We start from the raw sequence: 21472 nt of genomic DNA on the forward strand, positions 1-21472 counted from the left end.
AGTATTTTTGTTTTGAACTGAACACTTTTTTGCAGGTCAAACCAAATTGGGGTAATCAAAAGGCGGGGAAAAAAAAAAAATCACTCTCAGACATGAACTCAGCACATCAAAAGACCACTAAGTGACTGTCTGGAAATGCGATTAAAAAGTACAACAAGTCTGATTAAACGAATCTTGCCAAAGTGTGAACAATTTTAACGCATTACTCTCGGTTCTCCTTTTTATGTGGAGGAGGAATATAAATCCAAATGAAATCACCTTTGTATTTGTTGAGGCTATCGACCTCACAGGGAAACTTTCTTCACACAAATACCTGACCATGTGTGTTTTCCCATTTGGCTAAGAGCGTGTGTGTGCACGTGTGTGGCTGTGTGCACAAATCTAGCACATTTGAACAAAAGCAACCCACACAGTCAGAATTATGATGAGCCCTGAGTGTTTTGGCCATCAAATAAAAGCCCTTTCCAAGCTTGGAGCTAAACACGTTTTGGGCACGTTCACTCGGCTGTGAAATATCCCTGGGCTGCTATTTTACAAACGCTCACACAACCTCTGGATATTTCCCTTGGCCCGGCTCTACTTTTACACACACACGGAAAAAAAAAAAAAAATGCTTTAACTGAGTGAATGGTACAAGCTTGTGTACTGAATTTGAGAATTATAGCGATTATATAAATAGATTTTGAGGAGTTTGTGTCTGTTGCTTCTTTGGCTTAGGAGAGCTGGCTTTGTTTTCAAAATTCAATATTTACAGCCATAAAAGCTCACTTATCATGAGTTCACATTGAAAACTTTTTTTCGGTCAGACATTTTAATGCCCCATTAAGGCCTTGTGTTTAAATTGATGGATTCAACTTTTTAAGGATCTGCCTGTCAGCCATGTTCCATCCTTTTTTTTTGGATGTCCATCAGTCAGTCAGCGTCCACACTGCCTGGCAGGCTCAATCTCACTCGGCCCAGGGATTCCTTAATGGTCTGACCCCCTGGCCCCTTCTGCAACCAGGGGCCCTATTTCATTAATCCAAACCCGCATGGAAACTCATTCCCTGCCTGACAGGCAGGCCTCTGCCCCAGGGCTGCATGAAGGTCTGTGGGCCAGTGTGTTTGTGTGCGTGAGTGTGCATGTGTGTGAGGAGCAAGCTGCAGCACTGTGAGTGCTGTGATCAATAGTGTTTTCAGCCAAACACCTGAAAATCACATTAAAATGCCAGTCCTCCGTTCCAGGACCCACCAGATAAATCAAGGGCAGGTCCCAGTAAGTTAGCTGCTGCCAAGTCAGGAGAGGAGAAAAGGTGAAAGGGGAAGATGAATGTCCCGTACATGTTTCACCCCCCCAAAAAACAAATAATAATCAAAAAAATAAAAAGATCATGCATCAAAACATCAACCCTTATTGGCACATAGCTTTGTGTATTTTTGCTCTTGAATTACTATAAAAAAATAAATAAATAAAAAAGACGGTACTGCTGCAATTTGCACATCTAATAGATTATGTTGCTCAGCTCTTTATTGTATCTAAAATGATTCAAGTGCTCTTCACTCTTTGGGGTCACAATCAAAACCGAACAAGCAGTAAAAACCGCCTTAATATTCAACCTACAACATCATATTGGACTCCAAAAGTTCAAATGATCCAGTTGTGTTTGAAGCTACCAGAGGAAAACGGTATGTAAATGATTTTTAATCCCGCTGCGTTGCCTCTTAGGTCTCAGGTGTCCTTATGTCCCTGAGCTGTCAGCTTGTTCTGGAAGCGGGAGAGGACTCCAGTATTTGCCCGAATGCTCCCGAATCTCATTGATGACTAAACACCAGGAAGCCTCCACAGCTCCATCGCACGTTCCCTGATACTGTCACTGAGTGACCTTGGATGCGACATTCCTCATCGTATCAGCCCACTCGCTCCACTTGGTGTTAAAATGGGTTCGTTTCATTTCGATCCATAAGCAAGATCAAATTGCCAGGAAAATTCTATTTGGTTTTATTCAATTTATTTATCCAGGTTGGGGAGCCCAATTACTGCATTATAATTTTGCTCTCTACTGCTCCAAGATGTCGTTAGGAAAGTTTGATTGGTCGAATGAAAACACTTGTTGATTACTCATCGCAAACGTCCCTCTCTCCCTTAAAATGGCGTCCCCTGGGAAATCCTCAAAAGGCAGGAGAGGTAGCAATCAAAGAGGAAACGGGCTTCCCATTGTGAAAAAGGCCACTCCATATTTTATGGAGTGGCTACCCTCAGCATTCTGGGATGGAACAAATTCTATTACACTTTGAGAAAGTGGCCCTTACATGCAGAAATAACACTTGATGCGAGGAAAGCCCATTTGTGGAGCCTTAACGTGAGACAGGAGAGGGGAGAAGCAAGAGACGGAGGGCTCCCGTTTGGCTAATTTTAGGTGACAGCTGAGCGACTGGCGGAATGCGACAGCGTTGCGCGCCACCTTTATTAGCAGTCATATTAGCCGCTCTTCTCAGCAGGGGCAAAAGCTTTAGCCAGTCATTAGCGTTGCATGTTATTTGTCTCCATGACATAAGGAGGAGGCTGCCTCTTCCCCCTTCTCACTGCAGATTTTTCCTCAATAATCCTCCTCTCCTGTCACCCAACATATTTCTCTCCTCCCTGCATCACCTCAGCTGCTCCCTTCCCTTCCCTGCACAGCCTGTAGATACGCATTTAAGAATATATACACAGTGCACTACATATCAGGCAAATCTTATCCGCTCCACACTCCCTGCTCATTGTTGTTTCTCCGTCGACCAGAGATGCAGCACCTCTGCTTGTGGCTTCCATCCAGCAGCAGGATCTATAGACACGTGTGGCGGAGCACCGTCTCCATGGTGATAGCCTCCAGAAATCCATGAGGGATTGGCTATCCTTACTGGCTGACTGTGAGGGTAGCCAGTCCCTTACAAAAAATGTAGTCAAACAAGCAAGTATAGATCGAGAGAATCTTTTTTTTTTTTTTTGTCCTATTTGGGTGCATAAAGGGACAAAAGATGGTCCTTTTCTGCAATTAGCACACGCACACCCAAATTCACGCTGTAGTATAAATTACATAGCATTTTCATGTCAATACTGTACATTTATAAATATTAGCTATTACGGATATCATATTTATATTACTTTGGCTATTCCATGCCGTATTTTGACAAACATGTCTTTGTTTACCCTTACGGCAGCCCTAGATCGGGCAGTCCATCCGCAGAACTTACCAGACCCACGGCTGGAGTGCCCTTGAGCAAGACATGGATACTTTCAACTTCTGTCTGAGTCTCAAGGGGCTATTTAGAAGTGTCGGTGTCTTGCTCAAGGACAGCCACTGTAGATCCGCGGATGGACCATGTTCTAGCTGATGCCGCATCCTCTAGCGACGTCAAGCTAATTCGCATGTAAACAGAGAAACGAGGAAATTGCAATATGGAGACATGAGAAAAGCCCTGACACACAGGACCATATTTATCGGACTTATTTGCTAAATGTGTTTATGCACGTGTGTCACTTCACCGACTCATTCCCTTCACATTAGAAGTCACATATGTTTCTGTCATGTGTTGCCCATTTTATATTTAGGGTAAATGACGTGTAAAATAAAAATAAAAAATCGGAAGCTTTGCAAACACAAGTGTGCGACTGTATGTGTGTCTTAGAGAGAGAGAGAGAGCCGAGCGGATCATTTCAGAGCTGTCAGGCTTCTCCCGCAAGCAGCGGAGAACAAAAGAGAGTCTTGGTGCAGGAGGCTCAGCGCATGGCAGACGACGGCAATTTGGGGCGTTTTCTGGCGGCTCAGGCTCAAGCTCACATCTCAGCCACCGCCGCTCATTCTTCTGCACACAGCGGCACCTCCTACTAAAAGTAGTCAAATATGAAGGTGTGCTCTCCAAATAATCCCTCATCACAATAAATGAAGAGCTCTCCCAACATGCCCACTCGGGTCTTTAAAATAGCAGTAATGTTTAATGACAGTCTCCTTGTGTTTGGAAAACCAACTCAGATGTCTTGACTACAATGTTTTTGTTCAACACAACGTCACGTAGCTGAGAAGAATCCAAAGCCAGCAGCAGCAGCAGCAGCGGCAGCGGGCTGCTCAGCTCAGTGGCTCGATAAGCCTGTTGTTCTCATTCAATAGCACATCTCCAACATTTGTAGCCTGCAGCTAATGAGCCCTGTCGCCGCTTTAGGAAAACACGTCTTTTTATCCATGTCACTGTAAGAGTCCTACTGGCTGCCCACTTTGAGCTTCTAAGTCATAACATGAGCGAAGGTACAGCAGTAAGCAACAACTCCAGAAGTCGTTCAATTCATCCAGGCAAGCTTCCTACCTTTCATTCATTTTATTTTTTTTTTCCTTCCCTGCACCATCCAGAAAGCTCAGGCGGTTCGATTTATTTCTTTCTTTTTCTACATCACACTTGGTGGTAAACGCCTCCACACAGGCTGTTAGAGCACCTTGCTGATACTATTCCCATCAAGGCGCTGCAGTTTAGTGGATGGGCGAACTGGAGAACCTTCTGGGGATGAAGCAGAAGCCATTAAAGAGGGGATGAGATAGATTTGGGGGCTGCTGGAATGGTGCATTGTTTTATTTTTGCAGGAGGACGAAAGATTGCATGACATAATATGGAGGACGGGGAAACGGTTTAATGTCAAGCCAATGCAATCCAATTAACAAAACTGGACGAATAAAAACGTGAATTGACCTTCTTGTTGACATTTGCCGATATATGGCAGACAAATAAGAAAACTAACAATGATCACACAATTGCGAGTCCTGCTTTGAAAAAAAAATATTTTTTTAATGTCAGAGCTATTTTATTAAGACCACCTGATTCTTTATTAAGTAGAAGAACTACCGTAATTTTTGGACTATAAATCGCACCGGAGTATAAGTCGCACCAGCCATAAAATGCCCAGAAAAGTGAAAAAAAAACATATATATGTATATAAGTCGCTCCTGAGTATAAGTCGCCCCCCACCCAAACTATGAAAAAAAACGGTAAGCAAATATAAACAACGCTCAAGGAGAGTAATACAGTGCGCAGCTATGGAACCGCAGTGAAATATTTGTATAGTACTTGTGCGTATCAGTCACCCAGCGTCCTTTGGCATCATTTGGGAGTCGATTCAGAGTTCTTGAGCATGAGTAAAGCTCATCGGGCAGCCGACTGGTGTGGCGTGTAATTCAGCTATCTGTCATCCTGCAGCTTCACTCCTGGATTAGCCAGGTAAGGAGTCTCTCTACCACTGTAATGACTTCAATCAATCATGCAACTCAAACACACACACATGCACACACACACACACAAGCACGCACGGGCACAAGGCAGCAAGTTAGCGACTAGCCGAAAAAGCCATTTTTGAAAGACTTCCACCTCATCCATTTATCTAAACAAATGTCACTTGTACAAGCTGAGAGAGAAGCGTATATCGGAATAAATTAAGATAATGTAATATGGAATCAAGAGACTGGGCAAAAAAAATGTGTTTTTCCTCTATTCTTAGGATTATTACAGTATCTTTCACTTTTCCCAAAAGACCTGTATTATTTAACGTAGGCTTATAGAATGACTATTTAACTTTCGGCTAGATTGCATTTTGAGTGCGTTCTGCGGTCCTCCACTTATTATGTGCTCCGACTCCCCGAAAGAGGATCTTTGACATTGATGCGATTTAGTTGGCAGCAGCATGAGGACAGGTCTGGGGCTGAGGGTTTTGGGAGGTCCATGGGGTCACAGGTCAGGATGTGGGAAGCCTTGAGCATGCCCTAAGCAGCCGCCCGCCCCCTCCCTCCCTCCCACACTCATGTGCCCGGATCCCCCTGGCACGCTCCACACTCACAGCACATGATCTGTTATTCCCTCTGATGTATCTCCTCGGGGAGGTGTTTGGAAAAAAAAAATAGAATGGGATGGGGGGTAAGCACAAACACCACCTGTTTGTCTCACGCCAGATAGTGTCAGAAAGGTAATCATGTCAAAATACGCATAATGAGGTGGCTTTCATTTTGAATGGCTTCCAAATGATATTATGGCCTATATGCAAAAATACAGCATGGTATTGAAAATACAGCCACTGTTCTCCTTTTTGATGAACGATGATATTTATTACATGCAGTCACTTCTCAGCTTGGTCATATTGTTGACATTGCAACAATAGTATCGAAAACAAGACGGATGGACCTCAAGGTAATGACACAAGTGACAGATCCAATTTTTTCACAGATGCAGCATTCTCATTAAATATGCAAATTTGCATTTGGGTGACAGATACCACACAGAGGGAGCTTGATGGCATTGACGTGCGTTTTTGGCAGAGGAAGTGGCACATTTTGATTAATGCGACCTTATCTGGTTGTGCACATGGAGACAGAGGGGAGCTTGATGGGGGCGGATGCTTGCCCTCATTTCACTCTTCTGTTTGGAATGGATTCACTGCTTTCTGCTCTGCCTTGGTGACTTTTCTCCATTTTAGCCACATCGCTGCTTGGACAAATACAGACTGGCCACATTATGATCACAACGAACAAATAAAAAAAAAGATGCAATCGACACGCTGCAAATTTGTCATTCGGCAATCGTGACTTCGCCCAAATTTTGCAGGCTTTTTAAATGGAGCCCCTGTAACCGCAGATAAGCCAAAAGATTCAAATTCTTTTCAGACTCACTTTCTTTTCCACCCCGGCCCACTTTTCATCTTTTTATACTTCGCTCCCACCGCAGAATCGACTGTACTTGTTTTTGTTCCAAATGTTAATGTTATTATCATTTTATTTTCAAATAATCCTTCCTATGGCAACGAGCCATCCTTCTCCTCCGAGCCAGAAAGTGAGGTATAACGACGCCTGGCCCTCCCTCGCTCCCATCGTCACCACTTGGCCCACTTCCAATGCTTTTAGTGAGAGCTATCTGTCAAGCCATGAATAATACAAGCCCAAGGCTGGCTGGCTAGCTAGCTATGTGGAATCCAAATGAGGCCCACGGCAGGAAGGGAACACTTGACTTTTAGCTCGCGTCTGCGCTGTCCCCATGAAGACAGGCAATTACTCAGCTGAAGATGTGGTGACCATAAAACACCTGACTACATGCACCAGCGCACACACACATGTACATGCCTGAATACACAACACAACTGCTGATTAAAAATCGTGCATTTGTTGAGTGGAAGGAAAATGTGTTACGTAAAAAGATGCACAAGAATTTGGGGTAATTGGACGTCAGGAAAAAAAATATCAAACACTAAGAAGATCGTGGAGCACCTTTAATTTGAGTACAGATATGCCACAGTCACACGAATGTGTTGGAGTAAAATAGACTTACATAGAGTGATTGAACAAAAAACATTTGAATGAGTTGATCAAAGGCGCTGTTAGCCAACCACGAGCTGACATTTTTACGATGCTCACTCGATCTGCTTCAGACTACACTCAGCATCCAATGCCGTCAAATATTTTCAAATTTAACTCGTGTTAGATTGACGTCATGGATTCCAGCGACCCAAGTTTAATGAAAGATCCGAGTTTCCACGATTCGAAGCCAGCCCGAGCTGTCGGTGAATCACACCTCTTTGATGTCTGCATGTTCATGCCCAGCTTTCGTTTAAAAGTCTGGATGAGGGAAGACACCAAAATAAAAGTGCACAAGTCCAGGCATGTAAAAAAAAAAAAAAATAACGACTTCCAGGGAAACACAATTCAAGTTGCTTAAAGTCAAGTTGAAATTTACAATGATGGCTTGGGTACCACGTCATCTGCGGGAGGTTTGTAAAGTCCAAGGCCAGCGCAGCTTTTTATCAGAACCAGGAAAATATTGGAACACTTTTGACAAGCTAAATGGAGAGTGTGCTTGAATGGCCAAGAAACCGCATGCCTGGACTCTGTGGAGAATCTATGGCTGCTATCAAAGTAGCCTGGTCTTTCTTCAACAACCTCTCAGCATTCACACTGCGATTATTCAGTCATTTATGCAAAATGGGCTCCAAACAAATATTGCACTGCATGTGAATGATGCTTTTAGAAGGCCAACATTTCTAGACTAAAAAGAAATTCCTTCCACATTCTAAAAAGCTGCACATTAGGTTAATTGAAGACTCAAAATTGTCCTTAGGTATCAATGTGAGGATGAATGGCTGTCTATTATATTTTCAAATGGCAGACAACCACTTCAAGGTGTTGAGGGCTGAATGAATGGACTGAGAAAGATTGGGGGGGAAAAAAAATCATGAAGAATTTGAAGAAATCACCTTGAATGCTGATCATCTCAGTTTCAAATTCAAAGACACGGCGGGTGATCTTTTTAAATCTCGACTATTTTCTTACCATTTTCAACCAATTGACAGCAAACTAGAAAATACAATTGCTGCTGCATTTCCAACAAAATATACAACATACCGCTTTAAATTGAATAAATAAATACCAGTGGCCTAGTGGTAGAGTGTCCGCCCTGAGACTGGCAGGTTGTGGGTTCAAACCTCGACCGGGTCATATCAAAGACTATAAAAATGGGACCCATTTCCTCCCCACTCAGCGTTGGTTAGATCACCGAATGATTCCCGAGCGCGCCATTGCTGCTCCCCTCGGGGATGGATTAAATCCAGAGGAGAAATTTCACCGCACCCAGATGTGTGTGTGACGATCATTGGGACTTTAAAATTCAGTCAAGCCAACTGTCGCTTGGATTGTACTCAAGACAGCTTGAAGGCGTCTGCGGCTCGATGAATCAAAAGTTGACTCACTTCATCATCTCTTATCTGTTGATGAACAGCGCGGTGCTCACACGGCGTCCACCTTTATCGCGCTTGTCCCACAGCTACGGGGCGCCATCGTGCCAGGGCCATCACATGTATCAGGTCTATGACACATGTATGCTGGAGTAATTAGCCATGCGCTGAGGCATCCTACGGTGACCGTGTTAACCCATACATCATTGCGTCTAATCATTCACGGGTGGAGTGTGGGATGTAATTACATGTTGCTAGGCAACCACAGCCTTCACAGGTAAAAATAGTCATGTCGGATAAAGCAACACCTGCATATGTTTCACATGCATTCCAGCAAGTGTTGTGGTAATGAGCTCTGGTTAGCAATTCTCACGTGCGTCTTATTAACAAGTAATAACAACGCTTTTTTGTTCTTTTGAAAACCTCCTCTTGTATTTATTATTCACGCCACACAGATTTACTCATGATTCATTTATGGCAGCATCTTGTGGAATCTACAATGCAACTTGTACCGGGCAAAACAACACATTTACATGCACGCGCAATAACAACAACTATTGCCTTAACCCCTCGCCATTATTCCTGTTTTGGGATCTTGCAGGAGCCTACGCTGAAGCCATTTGGCCATTCGACCCTCAACCACCCGTGGCGAAAGCACCTGATGCCCTGAATACTTGAGTCTCTCTCTTCTGAAATTGCCAGCTTGGAGAGAAGCACTCAACTGGGAATGCTGTTCTACATGTGAAGCAGGCTGTGTGCGTGCAAAAGCTTCGGAGGTGTGTGCGTGTGTGTGTGTGTTGCCCTCTGTCTCTCTTACCCTCTCTGCCTCCAGGTGGAGAGCCTGTTCTGAAGGCCCTGCTCCAGTCAAGGGCTCTTCAAGCCAGGACGGCAGCACTTTAGCCAGATAGCAGTGTACCTACAGTGCATCGTGCTTAGTGGCAAACACTCTGCGGACCATTAGAAAGTAGCCACGAGTGATTTTGTCCGCCAATTCACAACATATAGTGCATAAATTTAAAGATAAACAAGGAAAACAAAAGCAACTCCTAATACAGATAAATAATCAAGGTTACATTTAAAGATTCGTTATGTAGCGTCAATGTTCTCTTTTCATTTGAAGCTTCCTTGAGCATCCAATATAAAGCCAAATGTTGTTGTTTTTTACCATCCACATAAGATGGTGTCCTTAAGCTATTTTGTCTCACTCTAGGTACACAGAAGCCATCTGTCACTCATCTTGCCTTCCTCCCTCTGCTGTTGAGCTCTTATGCCGTACATAGCCTGAGATCAGGAAACCTCTACCACTCTACTGGTTGCTTGTTGCTCTCATATCAGTCTGAGTGCTTTGAGAGCATGAGTGAGTTGAGATGAGTGTGTGTGTGTGTGTGAGGGCGGTGGTGTAAGTAGCAGCCCAACTGCAGAAATGGCATTTAAGAAGCTTTTCCATTGCACTCCAATTGTACCGCAGAGCAATTTTCTCGGTGTGTTTGTCAATATCTATATTTTTGCAGGCGTGTGCATGTGCGTGTGTGTCAGCAGATGTATTACGGATCCGTCCCTCCGATCGTCTCCGTGCTCTGATGTGACTCACCCTCTGCCTCTCTGTTCTCATCATTTTCTCATTCATCATGCTTCCTGTCCTCTTGGCAGAGGTCTTTGCAAATGTGTAATTTAGCGCCTGCTGTTCTCTAATTTTCGCCTTAGTCAGGAGGGGGATGTCCCCTTGACACCTGGGTACAATCTGTCAATCATTTCAAAGGAAGCGTAACTATTAAGTCTGCGCTAAACGCCCACTTTGTTGGGCTGGGATGAAAATGGAAATACAGTGGCAAGGGCTAGTTGGATTTGGGGAGGTTTTTCTTATTGCAAAGAACCAGGTGATTACTCACCTTGTCTGACCTACATTTAATCTCTTGTATTTATCATTTTCCTTATCACTTGAATCCTCCTCAAATACTGTGCAAAGGAGTCTAGGACAACACCAGAGAGGGAAGAAGAAATTTCCTGACTTACTTCAAGGTACCTCAGTGCAGTTTGAAGAACTAAATATAGTTTTGGTCAAGGACAGTAATTCCCTGGATGTTGCGCAGCAACATTTTTGCTTCTAACATCTCTTGCCATTTCTAATTAACGTCAGCAACGGCCGCTTGCTGAAAGGAGCCCGTTCAATCGATGGCACTCATCTGCAATGTAATGCCAAGTCAGCCCTGTGAGAACAGGCAGATACCATGAATGACCTGCTATACTGTGTTCCATGAGTAGATAAGTCAGAGATAAAGTGTCATTTTCCCTCCAGTGGCATATGATTTGCAATCATTCCATACGTACCGTAATTTCCGGACTATAAGTCGCACCGGAGTATAAATCGCACCAGCCATAAAATGCCCAAAAAAGTGAAAAAAAACATATATATGTATATAAGTTGCTCCTGAGTATAAGTCGCCCCCCCACCCAAACTATGAAAAAAAAACCGCGACTTATAGTCCGAAAATTACGGTATGTGAAAATCAATCACATGGACACTGCATGAACAGAATAAAACCTTAAGAACAAAACATTCCGATACCAAAAAAGGTTTTAGTCTCTATAGTGCATAAAGGAAAGTGAGCAAGCTGGTGGAGGATATGGCTTGATGCACCCACGACTAAAACTGAGCAGGAGAAAATGGAGGAGGCTAATTAACATATTAACGACCCCCACCTTCTTACGGTTTCTGTCGGCACGTCCAAACACATTGATAAGTATGCAAATGGCAACTGTGCCATCTGAAGGGGGAATTAAGAGTTCAACCGACAGAAATGGGAAGGCAGCAAGCAAGCAAGGAAGCAACCAAGGAAGGAAGGAAGGAAGGAAGGCCAAATACTGAAGGGGACTGGGGGGCGTATAATGAGCCGATTATTGCATTTGTTTGACATTCCTTTAATTATCTGGTGTGCAGCATCAGCGGCCATGTCCGTGTTTGATCATGATACACATTGGACGAAGCGGTAAGGGAGAATACAAAGAAAGACCTCGGCTTTTTGTTTTCTGCTGCACCTGCTCGGATCGATACGCCAGTGACACGGCGAGTGGCCGTAGGGGCTCGGGGGCAGTGGGCATGAAGGCAGAGGTGGCTGGCATTGAGCGGCCAACCAGAGCGGACCGGTACAAGTAATTATAGCTCAGACTGATCTCTCTCGCTCTCCTGTGCGTAATACAGATGAGCCAAAGCAGCTGTTCTCAATGGGCAAACAAAGGAGAAAAAGAGAGAGAGGCTATCCGGAACGTGCGTGTGTAAGCGTGTGTGTATTAGTGGGGACACCTTGCAGATCTGGGTTTCGCTGACACGTTCATCACATTCCACAATGATGTTGAATAATTAAAATGTTTCATTAACTTGATTATTTCCTGTTCGACCGTGTTTCAGCCCTGACACCGGCAATTAAAGCTCGACTGAGGTCTACATGAGTGTCCCATCCCCTCCCCTGGATGCTTTGCGGTTGAGGACAAGTGTGTGTGTCTTTGCCGTGCACAAATCTGACAGAGGAAAAATAAGAGCTGGTATCTTCCGTGCTTAGCTAAGCTGCTCTCGTAACAGGACTGAGCGACAAAGGGAGTCAGGACCACTCATGAGCAAGTTACCCATGCCATGGGCACTACACAGATGCTGGCTTGCAGACATCCAATTCAAAAGAAGAACTAACGTTCATGAGTTCGGAGATGAAATATCTTGGAAATCACAAGTGGTCATGTTTTGGTTGTTTGTTATATACAGTGTAGTTTAGTTGATTTTTTTTGGCATGAACAAAATATTGTTTCAAAGCAGACGACGATAGACCCGGTGCTTTTTAGAGAGTCAACGACCGACAACACAAAAATATCTTCCAAAATCTTAGTCTCTGTTCCAAATCAGGGGATTTCTTCCCCGTGCATTAACACTAGAATTAGCAGAAGCTGTTCTAGTTACGTAAGACGGTTCTTTTTTGAATTGCATTGGCAAAGCAAAAACAATTTCAAAGAAGGGTTTGTGGCTAGGGGAGCAGCGGTCGTGTGGAATTAGCTTCCGAGAGCCGTTATAAAGAGCGTCTTTCTCGACCGAGCTCATGCACATATCCCGCAATAAATGTGATTAGCATGGCAGAGTGGAAATATGCAAATGCACAAGAAGTGGGTGGGATTGCACGCTGCCGTATCGGTGGCACACTCCCCTTCTTCTCTGTGCACGCACGCTGAAAAGGCACGATGGAGTTTATTCAGATGGGGTCTCTGCTGAAACCATCTCTTTTTTTGGCTTCTTTCATAAAAGAGATTCAAGCATGTAATTGGAGCTCTGAATAGAATTGATGCTTTCACATCTAGTCTCTGCTGCCTGTTGTCAACTACCACGGGCAGTCTTATAAACAACTTACATATGTATGTATACAATAGACATACATATTACATGCGTACACATACAACATATTCTGCTTATGTTCAATGAGCAACATTCTATTTATATGTATAATTTTATTGATTAATAATTTATTTTTTATGAATTAAAAAGAAATAATAATAATCATTAATAAAAAAATATTATTAAAAACGTTTATTTCTTAATTAATGATTCATTTTTTCAAAATATATTTGTTTCATTTTCACACTTTTATCTATTCATTTATTTGTATTTTGGCAGTGGCTATCCTGCAATACAGACACAATGTTGTTCAAATGAGTGATGAGGAATGTGCATTTGTCATACGACGTAAAACAATTATAATTAGCTATAATAACATTCGAGGTGATGATGTACGCCATTCGTTTATTTCTTTTCATCTACTGTTCTACTTCCTCTGATAACACAACTTTTGTTAGCAAATCTTACCAATGATTTTCATTTCAAGGATCGCGCACAAGATCTCGTCTGCTTACGAGAAGAAAACCACTGCAGTCAGTTCAAATTTACTCCCTCGTCTGTGTTTGCCTATGCAAAATATGAACACCGTCTCGGAGAAGCAGTCTCTGTGACCCAACCCGGGATGTTCTATGGAAAGTCAAACATATTCATCCTGGCAACGATCAGCTGTTTGGAGCGAGGGCCCATCGAGCCACATTATCGACATTATAGACGCCCCGGCGTGGAGATAGGCCTCGCATCGATCCCGTGATTAATTACTATCTGCAGGCAGCGGGAGCGTGAGCGAGGTACAAGCCACTGCCTTAAATTGGGCATAGGCTGGAAAATATAGGGAATGAAGGATTGGGGGAGAGAGCAGAGAGGCTACACCTCTGCTATCTACAGATATCAGCTAAAGGCAACAAAGCAGTAATCATCCAGGTGCAATATTATTTATTGATATAAATAGGTGGAAGCCCTTATCTTTGCTGCAGCATCCTAACACACAGTCAAGGACAAATGAAATTCACACATTGTAGGGGTGGAAATAGTAACTCCCAAAGACAAGTAGAGGACACCCAAGCAGACGCTTTGGAGCTGGCTAGCAGAATAGTCTTTGTAACGACGGAGAATACATGCCACATCGAGACATACTGCATTCTAATTCGGCCCTCTTTGACTAACTGCGGCAAGCCAGACTCGTGTGGATTTGCAGGCTGAGTGACGACCATTAATGAAGCATACGCATCCTTTGGGCTACATGCCTCATTCTCCCGAGAGAACATGCCACACTTTATGGAACATGAGCAAATAAACTGTGACAAGACTTCAGCTAAGCCCTTTAAGGGTTAGATATGTACATTTCAATTGAATAGACCGAGGACTGAGTAGGAGTCTAATTGTGGAGAATCGCTTCGTGATTCCAGACAATAATAAATGTATTATCTAATTTCTATCTTAGACTGGATAAGTGCAGTATTTTCTAAAAAATAAGTATGGTAAAATGTGAGAGAGGAAAAAAAAAAGGAAATGTTAGCGCATGTTGCGCGCTGGCGTTATCAACCATGGGTAGCTGTTGCCATGGTAAAATCAGTATCTCCTTGACGCTTTTTGAAAGTAACAATTCAAGTAAGTTATGGTGACAAAGAAAACCTTGAAGATCCACATAAAGCCAAAACATTCAACATTTCACTCACTCAACTCACCCACTTCAAAAGAGTTACACCGCATGGATAATGAACTGATAATTGGATATCACTTTTAACATTATCAAGCGCGTGAGACGAAAGGGAATAATTTAGGTTGCCTAGTTTAGAAGATTAAAAGCAGAGAAAAGCCAGAGCCAAATATTGCATATGGTATATATTTGTTAGTTTGCTTTGGTCCCTTTTGTGACGCCCAAGGTGCAAGACAAAGTAGCAATGACATGGCAGAAGGATATACAAAACAGACGCATTGTTTACTGCTAAAATAATTGATGAGAAACAATGAAGTACATAAATGCCTTCAAGTGTTTCACAAACTGACACTGGCTTTGTGTTTGATGTTGTTGGAGCAGGTCTGTGCTTGCTTTATCTGCGTGTGTGTGTGTGTGTGTGTGTGTGTGTGTGTGTGTGTGTGTGTGTCGTCTTGGAGAAGAGAATACTTTTAAAATTCAACTGACCTGAAAAGCTGTGTTAATGCCGGATCCACAGGCACTGCGAGGGTGAAAGAGAAAAGTCAGTGAAGAAACAAGAAAACGTCGGATAGCCTTCTAGTGTCAAACATAAAAAGAAACCCGCTGTATATTTTATCAATGGGACTTTTTATCGCAGTAACTTAACAATGACATAAATCATCAAACAGGTGTAGCGTGAACTAAAAAAAAAAAGGTTGTCCCTTTAAATGCAGTTTGAACATGGCTTTTGGTTGATCTTAAAAATATACAGTATAATAATATGACTAATAATAGGAAATGCCCACCACAGCAGTGAGCGCAGTGCCAAATTGCCAAAGAGTCAAAACAAGTCTCGCGAATCATGATGAGCCCCTTTTTATGCTTGAGGGCAGCTGCGCCTTCTATGAGCACTCAATTCTAAAAACTCAGACCATAACATCTGTCAACTTAAATGGAAACAGTTATCAAACTGTTTAAAAAAAGAAACCGGATTCATTTGTTTTCACCACAAATTGTTGTTTGTCAAAATGCCCATTTTTACAAATCTGTGCTCGCAATTAGAAAAAGTCAGAAAAATATCCATGTTTGTCAAGGTATGCCAGCCATTTCATGGCCTTGTAGTACGACAGAACCCATTTATTGTAATCATCTAATGGGGCAACGTATCGTTTATTTATCTGTTTATTTATTATTTATTCATCATTCTTATTATTTATTGTTTGTGCCTTCCTGTTTTTATATTGTGTCGTTTATTTGTATGTCTATCGTGTAATATGTCTCGTCAGCGTGGGATAGAGAAAACGTCATTTGGGTTTCTTTGTGTGTCTTGACATGTGAAGAGATTGACAATAAAGCTGACTTTGACTTTTGACTTGTTAGGACAACGTCATTTTGGACGTGCTGATGTTCTCTTCGATTTCTCCCATCTTTGACTGACAAGATGAGGCGACCCATGGCTTCATCAAACGGAGATTAGGATGTGCCCACCACACCACCAACTGAGTGATTGATTCATTTAGTGTTAGGACAAGGGTCAGTCCTTTATTTCTTGTTCTGTCGAGAATGTTTGATCGCTCATACAGTCAAAGGGCAGAAATTCTAAACCAAATTAGTCCTGTCATTATAACATTGTGCCATACACTATTTCATTTGTCATAGAAACGCACACACACACCAAAAAGTTCTAGACAGGGTACGCGGTGACGTGGGGAACTGAAGTGTGACTGTGTGAGATGTGCAGTGGTGTGTACGATATATATATGTGCGAGTGTGTTTGGCTGTCGGGGGAGTGAAGGTCACCCTGAATGGCTGTGTGTATTAGTGCGGATACCTTTGGAGCGTGTGCGGTGGCGCTTATCGTCTGCATCCACCTCCATCTGCGGAGAAGGAAGGCACAAACAAGCTGTTAAGCGCTGGCTGCAGACAGCATCACTAAATTATCCATCATTTAGATACAACGCCATTTCATACTTGTCAAACATATGACGTCCACTTTTCTCTGGGTTTGTTTTTTTTTTTTCGATGATTTTAAAATCAGCATCACAATGCGGAAAGCGGGCATCGGCATTTACGCAACGTGACGTTAAGACTGAACTCACGGAGGTGTTCGTAGTGCGCACGCGGCTGAACGTGCTGAGATAATGAGATGCGCGGTGACATCAGCGCCAACGTCTGCAGCGGCGCCAAGTGCTTTCCACACAAAGAGCCGTGGGATGTGAAGGTTGGGTGTTAAGCTTGGCACTTTGATGGCGGCTTCACGCCGTCCGCCTGCCTCTGTTACGGCATCGGGCTTCTTGTATCCATCAATCTATCCGCACATCTATCAATCACTCATTTGTTACATTCATTCCATCCATAGCATTATAATGTATAGCTTACAATTCCATATTTAAATTAGATTGGCGTCAGTGTGAACGACTCTCCACATCACTTGTTCCTGATGACCTTTGACCTCTTCGTTTTTAGATGCCCCTAAATATTCCTCCAGCCTGGGTTTGGACAATAAGGGGGCCGTGATCCTGTTTGGATGTCTGTTTTTTTTATTCAAGCTGATTTATTGATACTACACTTAGGCCACCGTCGAGCCCTTCAGTCTTAATGGCGTGTTTCTTTATGAATGCCCATAAATGTTTCAACGGGAGGGAAATAAAATGATGAAAGGCAGAGATATCTTGTAAATATTAGCAGCTACGCTGGGATGAAATGACCTTAAGTCTTTGTGAGGGAGGATGAGAACATAAATATGTCGATGAACAAATGACGGACAATGATGAGCAACTGCCCAGCGAGCAAATTATTCCGTATTTTGCAGGCTACATGTCTGAAAATGACGAGAGGCGTCCTTGGCTCCACTTTAGAGCAGGTGAGCTGCTGCTCTATGGCCTTGCAGAAGTTTATATACACTATTATAACTTTCAATTGACTTCAAAACAATAAATGGGTTACGTGCAAGGCCGCCAGTCCATTTTCTAAATAAACTTTGCTGTGATGGGAGTGGTACAAGAAATAGCCAAAGATGTTATTATTTCTGTTTCTTTTGGATACGTTCAGAGTTTGCAGGTGTAGCTAGTAGTGTGTACAGGAAAGGTAAATTTAGAAGATACATATTGCGCAGTCAGTGTAGCCTAATAAATTCACAAAATGTGTTAATTGAATTTAACACCATGATAAGACCAACTCCAGGAATCTGTTTTAATTAAATGTGGTGGGGATGAGTCAAAACTGATTGAAGTTATATACACCTTCATTTTTAACATTTCGAGAAGTGCTGTTGAATTACGAGACATTTGTTTATTTTATGTTTCTATCCGGAATAAACCAATTACCGTAATTTTCGGATTATAAGTCGCGTTTGGGTGGGGGGGGGGCGATTTATACTCAGGAGCGACTTCACTTTTTTGGGCATTTTATGGCTGGTGCGACTTATACTCCGGTGCGACTTATAGTCCGAAAATGACGGTAAATCAAATATATAAAAGAAAAATCAAGAAAAACAAAGCATGCCTTCCACCTGCAGGACTGTGTGGGCGAATCTGACCTTCACCTGTCAATCAAATGCGTGCCTGTTCCACGCCCCAGCGGCTGCATTTGTGCGATGCCTGAGCAATGCACACACATGAGCCACGGGCGGGCTGGGACAATTTTCCCCTCCTTTGCCTCGGTTGAAATTCAGCAGGTTGTTGGTGGAATTATGGCCAACTGTGAAGTGGCCAAAACAGTGCAGGCATGCACTGGATGATTTTCTTTTTCGCCTCACGACATTGTGCCGCACAAAAACATCTGCAGTATAAATCGCTGAACTAAATTAGAAAAAATCATTTAAAGAAAGAAAAAAAAAAAAGGCTGGTCCGCAATCCGCATACTCACAATAAGGAGGAAGCACCTTCCATCATTTCAAGTGCCAATTACACCCGGAATAAAAGGCAGTTATAAAGTTGCAAAAGCACTTCACATTAGAACCTTCTATTTGTCAACCGTTTATTAAGTTGGCTGCATTTTAAACAGAAAAAAATATGTGAGCTATTCAGGCTAAAATGAATGTGGAATTTTAAAAAGGGGGAAAGTGAGCATAATATAAAAAAAACTTCTGATGGACACGATTAATAACCTCACCGTAAATGAAACATGGTAAGCTACGCAGGCTTTAAGATAGGACCGTGTGTGCTTAGAATTTTGTTAACAGGGACGGATGAAAAGAAATCTGTCAAAACATGTCACGCAATCATCACTTTGTCTTTGTTTAACCTTCAAGTTTCGGGAGAATGTTTCACACATGGCAACCAATCCCGCCCTCTCACAAACACACGCGCACATCCATGCAAAAAAATTAAAAAATACACATATTGGTATTCCATCCAAGCAGCACGAGAGAGCCACCAAACCTCCATCGGCATGATCAAATTTCTCTGCAAATAGCTGCGCCATGCATCATCTAGTGACAGCAAACGTGTGCCAACCCGATGCTAAGTGCATCTGAATTAGCGTGAAAGGCTGCCGAGCTTTCCACGTCTGAGTGGGCACCGAGTGAGAACGAGACAGAGCGAGTGAACGACCAAGAAAGATGGAGACGCAAATTTGGTGTGGACTTTATAACCAGTGTAGAAATATGCCCTTCTGGGTACCACTGATGTGCTTTGAGCATGAAGCGCTCTGATCAGAACACCAGCGCAACAACCTCTTTGCTGGTAATGATAGAAAATCTGTTTTTGTGCCAATTTACGACGCAATCCGAGCTGGAAAATACTGCTTGTGGAACCTTGAACGTGGACCACCGCTGATGTTGCACAAAAACAATTTGAGTGTGACGTCCATTGTGTCGAATGTTCAACAAAGTGCCCTGGGTATTGACCTTGTTTTGACGTAGGAACAAGGTACATGGCACCTATTTCCTGGGTACTTAGCGAGAATAAGTTGCTGATTAAAAAAAGAAAATGATATCAAAATAACTATAATAAAAATAATTCATACCATTTTTTAATTAGAAATAATAAAAATTTGTCATCATTTGTAATGATATTTTCTTTCGGGCTGTCACTATTAAATATTTCTAGAATCGATTATTTAATCGAGTAATCAGATCATATATCATTAGTATGATAGTCGATGAGTTCAGCTCTTCTTTAAAATTCTTTAATTTGATCCGATCGTCATAATGCATGTAACCTTGTTATATTTGGACGAAATTTGACAATAGATTTTTCTTTTAGAGAACCCGAGGGCTTGCACTCTACCTGCAATGGTTTGGCGTTGTGACACTTCTTCCCGACCTCTGCTTCCACTGTAACCTACTGGCGTTCACTCGGAGAGGAAGCGCTCACCACATCTCCTCCAGACTCATTTTCTACATTGAAGGAAAAAGAGGGAGAAGATCCATCATTAAAATCATTTTCACAACAATCACATTCACATGAGGCGTCTGATAACGTCTTCCTCTCCTTTCACTCAGCTCATGAATAATCATATAGCATCAGCTATGCGGCGCATGGCGGAGCCAATGCAGATTTTTACCACTGAGACAAACGCTTGTCATGTGCGATCGGCTTTGGCAACGTGGGGTAATTAGCTAGATCTATCATCTTCCGCAGGAAGTGGGGGACAAATATAGCTAATGATCCGTGCCTGCCTCCATGATTCCTCTGCAGCCTTCGCAGAGTTACACAAGGAGAGCAAATGGGAAGAGAGGGAAAGGAAAAGAGGTCGCTCTCTGTTAAAAAGGTCAAATATTCGACCAGGAATGAAGACGTAGTAGATAAAAACAAAAAACTATAGAGGTGTCGTTCAAACACTGCCTGCATGTCTGTTTCGTGGACTCAGACGCTGCTAATTGAAAGAATGTATTGAGGGAAAGCAGATGTTGCGCAAACAAACAAATTACAGCCACATTGGGAAGCTGCAGACTGGTCGTTTAACACACACACGCACACACAGCCGCCCGCCCGCCCGCACGGTCATTCACAACACATCTCAAAGCGGCTCCAAAGAAAAACAATCATTGCTCCCGTGGGACAAACACAACTGTGGGCAAGCTGTGAGTGGGCAGAGTGCCGATTGTGTAGTATGTAAAAAGTGTTGGCAGTTAAGTGGGCTTCTACTTTGGACAAGCGGGACTCGCATTTTTGCTTTTTGTCACACAAAAAGCACAAGCAGAAACATTTGTTGTTGCCATTTTGGGCAAGCAACACCTGTGACAAGCATTCGATAAAAGCATCACATTGTTAGCGGATATGTTCCATCCCCTTTTTTTTTTTCCAAACTGATACCAGTACAAGTATTCACTCTTTCAATACACGAGATCTTTCTTTCTGACGCAGAAAGTCACCAGAGAAGATTTGAAACAGTTATGATTACAAAGTACTGCCCATATCGCTGTCCTTGGTGCTGAAAGTAGCTGCTCTAATTACAAAACACAAACAAGCTCTAAATTCTACATTTCTGTAGGCTGCTGTCCCGATACTTTTGTCCAAATTGTTCCATCTGTGGCCGTCTCCTCCCCTCTGTCGCTCTCCCTCCCTCCCTCACAAGGCACAGGCATCCTGGCCTCTTGGTCATTATAATCAGGGTGTAAGTGTTGGCTCTGTCCTCTGATGAAGGTCTTCATGTGGGGGCTGATGACAAATCACAGCTCTGTGACTCTTCATCAGGACACATCCCACATTCCCCTGTTGTTTTGGTCTGCATGTGTGAAATAAAAAATGCGTGGGGGGGCTTTCGACACTAGCAGAGCGATTGAAAGAAAGACAATAGGAATGGA

The 21472-nt window shown here is 42.9% G+C and overlaps 1 protein-coding gene across 1 annotated transcript in view; it reads right to left on the reverse strand.

Moving 5' to 3' along the window:
* The window catches only part of myt1lb (myelin transcription factor 1-like, b), a 63061-nt gene that overhangs the window by 23922 nt on the left and 17667 nt on the right, over positions 1–21472 (reverse strand). The window contains exons 2-4 of the mRNA XM_061302110.1: positions 19953–20062; positions 16553–16598; positions 15229–15262 (exon numbers count right to left, since the gene is read on the reverse strand). Of these exons, the coding sequence (XP_061158094.1) occupies positions 15229–15262; positions 16553–16598 (80 nt within the window). The 5' untranslated portion in view covers positions 19953–20062. The remainder of the gene's footprint in view (positions 1–15228; positions 15263–16552; positions 16599–19952; positions 20063–21472) is intronic.

Source organism: Syngnathus typhle, linkage group LG16 (genome assembly GCF_033458585.1).
Source record: "Syngnathus typhle isolate RoL2023-S1 ecotype Sweden linkage group LG16, RoL_Styp_1.0, whole genome shotgun sequence".
Classification (NCBI taxonomy): Eukaryota; Metazoa; Chordata; class Actinopteri; order Syngnathiformes; family Syngnathidae; genus Syngnathus; species Syngnathus typhle.